Source organism: Squalius cephalus (genome assembly GCF_949319135.1).
Source record: "Squalius cephalus genome assembly, chromosome: 24".
Lineage (NCBI taxonomy): Eukaryota > Metazoa > Chordata > Actinopteri > Cypriniformes > Leuciscidae > Squalius > Squalius cephalus.
Window position 1 is genome coordinate 21611500 of NC_137145.1, and position 8172 is coordinate 21619671.

General features: G+C 36.2%; 1 protein-coding gene across 1 annotated transcript; it reads left to right on the top strand.

Moving 5' to 3' along the window:
* Positions 1 to 1306: 1306 nt before the first annotated feature.
* LOC307152661 (uncharacterized protein) lies at positions 1307 to 6545 on the top strand (the record flags this gene model as incomplete). Its single annotated transcript, XM_079861485.1, has 5 exons — positions 1307 to 1651; positions 2255 to 2653; positions 2808 to 2953; positions 3739 to 3862; positions 6490 to 6545. Exons 1-5 carry the CDS (start codon positions 1462 to 1464, stop codon positions 6543 to 6545), a joined length of 915 nt encoding a protein of 304 aa, XP_079717611.1. The 5' UTR covers positions 1307 to 1461.
* Positions 6546 to 8172: the final 1627 nt, after the last annotated feature.

The window sequence follows — 8172 nt, forward strand, 5'->3', positions numbered from 1 at the left end:
ACACAGCGCTGATGTCCCCACAGTACCTGGAAAATTTTCAATTTGCCTTTTGAACAGATTGACCTGAATGAAATAACACAATTTTCAGCACAGTTTAGTGAAGGTTGAACCATTTGACGTCATCTAACAGCTAAGCTCAACAACAATAACACCATTGAGGTCAAAACTTAAAGGGATAGTCCACTTTGAAATTAAATTTTTGTATGTTTTAGCTTACCTCTTGTACACTTTCCGGCGCTTGCGCAGACTAAGCCAGAACGCGCACACACGTCACACACCAGGATGCGCGCGCGCCCTCAGATCACTTGGACGTGGTTGTGTACAAGAGGTAAAAACGATATAAATATGATTCATATAAATATCGTTTTCTCACACAAACCGCTCGTTTCGTGTCTTAGGCCATCAGTGTGTACTTACGATGGGGAATTGTTTAATTTGGACTTCTCTGTACATGCTCTTTGAGACCGTGACCATAGACCTGCATTATATGACTGACAGACAAGAACGCTTTGACCTAAAAATATCAAAATTGAAACTACTGCGGAAACAAAGACACCTACATCTTGGATGCCCTTGAAGTAAGCTAAAACATACCAAAATTTAATTTCAAAGTGAACTATCCCTTTGGGCTCTGTAATTAAATAAAACATTTAAAATATTTTATAACTCACTCCATTTTAAAAAGTAAATCTCCACACTTCCTGTACTCATTTTCGTTGTCTAAAGACGGGACCAGTCTGTTTGACAACCAATGGAAGACAGGGGGGATTGTTTGAGGAAACATGTTTGAAAACAATAATTTTTGCAAATCCATCTGGTGATGCTTTAATGGAGCCCAAAATCCCAAAATTCAGCTTTAGAGAAAAGATTTTGAGCGTCATGATTCCTGTCTTGTGTTCCCCTTGTCTTTTGTGTTATTTCCTGTTCTGTGCCAAGTTTTGTAGTCCTTTGTAGTTTTTCTTATTGATTAGTTCCTGAATGTTTCCAGGTGTGTCTTGTTTCCCAATCTCCCCTTGAGTGTATTAATACCCAAGTGTTTCTCATGTTCTTTGTCTGGTGTTGTCTGTATGTTTGGTGATGCTCATTCTGTTGTCTGTTCCCTGGTTATCTGGTTGCAGTGGTTTTGTTATGTTTATTTTGTTATTAAACTATTTCTGCATTTGGATCCAACTCTTCTTTTGTTTTGTTTTTAGTTCACCCAGCGTTACAATGAGATGATTGCCTGACCTCTTATGATCATAAATGTTCTGTTTTTAGACTCTTGGTGTGAAAGGGCACATCTCAATCCTTCCTGTCTTGGTAACTTGAATGTCACGTGATTCACACCAGTTTGATCTGAGTTTCTTTCTGACTTATTTATTTCCGTTTATTTTCCGACAGGTTGATGAAATGCAAAGCATTGCAGCCTAAACAATCTGAAGCTAGAACAACTGAAGCATTAACCATTAACACAGTGTTATAATGAATGACATTAAGAGATCAGAGATAACTGAAGTTATATATGATGATGTGATGTTGATGACTGAGACTGTGGAAATGGACAGAGGAGAAAAAGTGGAGATGATGGTGGATATCTATGAAAGCACAGATACTGAGAGACATTATGATCTGAGGACAAACACAGAGAGACATCAGCCACTTCAACACACTGGTAATGTAATTCATCTGATACATATTATAACAGAGAGACAGAAGTATTGTAGTATCTCTTGAGTTTTTCTCAGTTACTTTGGTTTATTTATTTAAATAGTCTTACATTCTCTAAACTCAATTGTCACAACTGTTTTATGGGACATCATGTCTGCAAAATATATAAACATTTCATAAAAATGTTTTGTCATCAAGTGAGATGCGAAACATGCTTTGTTGTAAATATTTATAGAAATGACACGTATGTCTGACAGATTTTGATAACTGAATGGCTCACACGATGAAAGACTGTTTAGATGTGTTGAATAATATGATAATTTTACAGAGAATCAACTCGTCAGTTTTGATCAGCAGGCCATGTGTGTATTAAGATATTGTGTATGTACTTACTCTTTTGACCAAAACACTTGTATTAAAACAGGTGGAATTTGCTTAAAAATGAAATCCAAATTTGGTGTGAACAAGAAATGAATTGTTCAGAGATCTGAACTTATTTGCGAGATCTCATTTGAGAATTGAGCCAAAGCAATTGAGCAAAACTGTAATATTCATAAGAATATAGAAGAAGTGTGACGACTAATTTAATCTTGTCTGTCGTCTTCAGGAAGTGTCTCAGTGAAGAACAGAAAGCACAGAGCAGTTGAAGTGTGTGTGTGTCTGCTGTGTGTTCTTCTGCTGACTGCTGTAATGATGCTCTGTGTGTATTTCACCACCGAGAGAAACCAGTTACGAACCCACATCAATAATCTGACTGAGGAAAGACATCAAATACTTACCAAATATGAGCAGATACTGAACCACAGTAATAATCTGACAGAGGAAAGAGAGCAGATACTTATCAAATATGAGCAGATACTGAACTACAGTAATAATCTGACTGAGGAAAGAGAGCAGATACTTACCAAATATGAGCAGATACTGAACCACATCAATACTCTGACTGAGGAAAGAGAGCAGATAAAAAACAAGAATGATGAACTCCAACGTGTCCTTTACGAACAAGGTAATTTTGTGTTTTCCTCATTTAATCATTATAAATTTAACTTTTTTCTGCCATTCCACATCAATAAAAATAAGCATTGACTTTTCATTAAATAAATTTCAGCACGGACAAAGCTAAACTGTGTAAACTAATATCTAAACTGGTGTATTAATAGATCAGCGTGCTGACAACTTCAAATGGATTTACTACAACTTCAGTTTTTATTATATTTCATCTGAGAAGAAGAAATGGAGTGACAGCAAACGAGACTGTCAACAGAGAGGAGCAGATCTAGTGATCATAAACAGCAAAGAGGAACAAGTGAGTGAGAAAGAAAAAGATTTTGTGTTTGTTTGTGCACATTGACACATGGGTTGGTCTGTTTTAACAGATGAGAGAAAGGTGTATTACTGTTATTGTAATTATTATTACTACATATATATTATACAATATATTACTGTTCTATCATAACAGGAGTTTTTGCAGAAGGTTGCAGGTAATGATCAGTTTTGGATTGGTCTGAGAACGACACAGGGAGTGTGGAAATGGATCGATGGCACCACAATAACAAAAGGGTGAGAGATCACTGAATTTAACTGATCATGAGCCAGAATTTCTCTACTGTAAATATGTTATCATACTCATAACTGACTCTACTGGAAATCAACCAGTCTTCTTCTTTGTTGTTTCAGGTATTGGAGATCTCAGTATCAGTATGTATATAATGATTATTGTGCTGTAATGACTTCATCAGGGTGGGAATATAGGTTATGTTATAATTCAATGAAATGGATCTGCAAGAGAGCAATTTTAAAACCACTCATTAGATCAAATATATAAGAACACAGAGAAATAAACCCATCGTGTTTTTGGAAATCAGTGGTTCTGCTTTGTAATTCTAATTATATCATTGAACAGTACAAGTTATTTTGAAGTGAAATATCTTTACGTGATTCATCAGCTTTTTAAATATGCAGCTTAATTGGAAATCCGAGTGCTATGTTATATAACTAAATCATAATAAAGATGAAGATAAATGGATCCACTCATTAAAGTCTGTGGATATTGCTCATGAGAAAGGGTCAGTGGTCTGGTGTCTCGTCCAGAAGAGGGTCTTCAGCAGTTTCTCCTCCCTGTTGGTGATATCAAGAGCAATCAAAGCCAGCAGACAAACTGATGGACCCTCGTTCTCCTCTGTGACTCTAGTGATGGATGGATCTCCACGGATGTGTATTTAACTTTCCTCATCAACGCCTCAGACTCTTTACCACTGAAACTCAATTACAGAAGCTTTCATCTACTTCCTTTTCCACAAACAGTGAAATCAGCGATATCATGTAGCTCAAAACTTACTTGATGCAGAGTGATGCATAATGTGACTAACTTAGTAAATAAATAAAGCTAACAATATATAAAACTAGATCTAATGTGTTGTTGTTCTTCTATTAGATTTCATGTATGTTTAAAGCAGATGCTAAAGTTCAGCTAATTATGCATCTAGTGGATCAACACAATAAAATACAGATTTTATGTAAAGATCTTTATGTCCTGTAATTTTATGTGAATCACATGTTGTGCTGGAGAAATATTGTGAGCAACACTATCAACTGATCTCTTGAGTAAACTAATGTGTCATTAACACAAAGCACTGAGCTAACGGCCTCTTGAAAAGCAAAACAACAGACTAAAGGAGATGAGCCATTTATTTCACAGTAGATTCTCTGAGTAATAAACATCATAATATCACATTCACCGATGGGCAGGTCCTGCCTCAGAAGCAAAAGCCAACAGAACGCATTTGAAGCAACACAATTAATCTGTAAATAACACTATATAGTATATGCATGTGCCGTCTGTCCACATTTAACACCATAGTTGAAATTCATCTTTTTAATTCAGTCCTTGCTCTCTTCATCTTAAGTCTGACCCACACTAAAAGATTTTTAAGATCTTAACAGATTGTCTAAATTTGAGAGCACAAACATGACAATAGAACAATCATAGATTTAAGAGTTTTGTTCCTATAATGAGTGGAGTGCTGCGATGTGACCAAGACAGCACAACCAGAGATGGGCATAAATACATGGAACATAATACATTCTTTCTTTCTGGCAATTACAAATAAACTTATGCAAAATAGCAGCCATTTATATACTTATTTCAGGTTACAATGTAGTCTATTACTTGTGGTGAACACTATTAAAAAATTCATACTGTATATGTAAAACTGTGGGAACCTTTTCTGCTATCTAGCAAAGAATATGAATAGGCGATATGACCAAAATCTAAATTTTACTTCACAGTAACAATATCATGGTTTCACAATTCTCTATATCAGTTTTGATTCCACATAAGCTGAATTTCAAACTCTTGAGTTTTTTTTTTTTTGTTTTTTTTTTGCAAGGTAGTCCAATTTTAAGTTATTTTATGTAAAGTTTATTTGTTTCTATAAGTTTATTAAAATTAGAAAGTATATCTAAAATTTAAAATTACAATTAATTTAGATTCATTTGACACTATTTACCACTTTTTGATTATTATTTTTTATGTACAATAAATCTAAAAGCTTGTTGAGCTGAAGATGTTTGTGTTGTATCATTCATCAGTGCTTCTTTTTCCACTCCAACGTTCCAATAATTCCTGTCTACTAAAAGCTGCACGGATAAATTTGCTTACCCCACAGGCACAGATAGGCCCATCTATGTAAACGATTTAGAAAAAGTTCCATCAATTCACTTTATATCATCGCTATGATATGTAGTGTCATATCACCCAGCCCTAACATGCAGTAATGCTTTACACACATTTGACAACAGTTGATAAAAATCAACTATTCTTTCTTTTATTCTTTCATGTTAACTGAAGTGAATAATGCACTATTTTAACTTTAATCAACAAGTAGAATTAATCATGACATTCTCACCTTATAAAAAAAGGAAAGAAAAAAATCACTGACCCAATGCTGAGCTAGTGAATGTCTGAACTAGTTGATGCACAAAATCAGTACCCTGATAAAGAGGTTGACTGGCAAAAAGTATTTTATATATTTTGAAAATACAAAAATACTCATCTTAAATGTATTTAAATACATATTACATTGATTTTTTCCAAAGGCTTTAAAATACAAAATACAAAATAGTATTTTGTATTTCAAATACGTATTTTAAATACATGTATCTGAAATACTGCCCATCCCTGAGCACAACACACTAACAGATTCATTCACAAACAACCAGAGTCACTTTAGTGTTTGTTAGTTCATGTTTGCCTGTTAATTAGCCTATGTGACCCAGTTTTCCCAGTGTCTCTCTTTGATTCAGTATCCTGCTCACCTGTGCCTCGTTAGTCATGTCAGCTGTGTTATGGCTGGACTGGCCATAGGGCATACCGGGCATTTTCCCGGTGGGCCGACGTGCTTTTTGGGCCGATACATCTCATACTCATACATACTTTTTATTATTATTATTATTTTTAACAGCCCATAAAATGTGTACATCGGCGGCCCATTCGTTTTGTTTTGTTTTGTTTTGTTTTGCTTAATTGGCGGCGCTGGGTTTGTGCCGGTGTAATGCATTGGTCAAAAAAAGTCAGTGTTAGTTTTTTTTTTTTTCTGACAGCCCAGCCCATGAAACACGTAGATCAGCGGCCCATTGGCTCTTTTCTTGATTGACACTGGGCTGGCCCAATCACAACTTTAAACGAGTGAGCGAGCGTGCAGCAGTGTCAGTGTGTATCTGTCAAAATAGATGGAGAAGAAACGCAAGGAATGTGCAGAGAAATAGCGTGAAACAATAGAAACAGGCCCTTAAAGCAGACACTGTAAACTGTGTCAAAATATGTTTTCTGACCTTCATCAGCTCCAGCGGCAGATGATGATAGTGAGGAGGATCAGGAGAGAGATGAGAAAGTGTAGAGTCCGCGGTAAAAGCAGAACTACTTTCAAAACACTTAGGCTATGTCATGAGTGTAGGAACTGTGGGAATATGTTTAATTTATGTTCATGTGAGGCATAGATGATGACAGTTTAATTTATGTTCATGTGAGTTGACAGTTCAAAGAAGATTAAGTCAAGCAACCCAGTCATCGGACATTAACTTTTGTATCTGTGTACACCTCCTGAACAGTGACATGACTCCAAGTTTTGTCTATTATCATGTGAAGGTATGGGTGATGCTATCAGGCTGATTGGATCATTTGAATGATAGTGTTATGCTTATTCTTGATTGAATCAAGAATCATCCCTCTGCTTTGTTTGACTTGTCTCCACCTCCAAAAGTCCCACCTCCTTGTAAATGTATAAAAACTATACTGTATAGAACTCAGACAGACTTTGGTGACTGCAGCTACCGACAGCTCGCGTTCTCAATAAAGAATCCTGCTGAAGAAACAACCAAGTCTCCTGGTCTTCGATTCTGAGTTTACTACAATTTGGTGCCGCGACCCGGATGGAAAAAAAGGAAACTCAAAGAACTGAATCTTCAAACTTCAAGCTTTCCAGCTTCCTCCAGATTGAAAACTTCAAGCTCAAAGATCTCAACAAAGCTGACTGAGTCCCAGACTGAATCTTGAAACTTCAAGCTCAAAGATCTCAACAAAGCTGACTGAGTTCCAGACGAATGTTTTCTGTACAACCAACGATTCGGTGAGTTTCACTCCATTAAAAGAACCAATGCAGACCAGTACAAATGTTTTCCTCTGCGCCGTTCAGAGAAGTAGTTAACAAACAGCTGTAGAGTTTGGTTAACTAAAGATAAGCCTCTAAAAAGTTTTCTTTTAGAGATGAAATTGATCCTCTGTTGTTGACAGGGAAGATTAACAGTTACATGTTAATATTGTGTGTATGCTCTTGCTAGAGAAGACCTATCTGTAAGCTAGAGAATTAGCTTTAGAATTAGATTTAGCCTCATGTGCTAATAAAATTGTACCCTCTGTTTGCAAGACAGTAGAGAGAAGTTTTTTTTTTTTTAGTGTTTGTTTGTGGTAACAGAAATTCACAAAATGTTTAGGAAAAGTACTAGACAGATTACACCTTTTTGGACAGATAGTGAATTCAAGTCTTTGTTATCAGAGCACATGGACTCCATCGTGACTGAGCCAGTCAGATTGAATTTAACAAAGAAATTTGGCATTGATCCAGAGAAAGTGTGGTCAATTGAAGATTGCAAGAAAGTGTTGAGTGCATGTATCAGGAAGAAAAATCTGAAAGGCATCATCTGTTGTCACCGAGAATTTAGCTTATCCATTGCACAAGAACAAGCTCGTTGTATTGCTACTTTAAACGATCAGAACAAACAATTGCTTACTCAAGTGTCCTGTTTCACGAAAACGGTGGGCCTCAAGGCCTCAACCAAATGTGACACAGAAGACCAACAGTCAGATGAAAGCTATCCTGATTTACAGTCTTTTGATAGTAAAGAGGACAATGTCAATGCAGTTGTAAAGGCAGTTGATGTGTGCGTAGCTAGACAAAAGCCTCAGGGAAAAGGTGTTGATACAGTTTCATTTGCAACCCCCATATTGCAGCCACAAGCAGTCAAAAC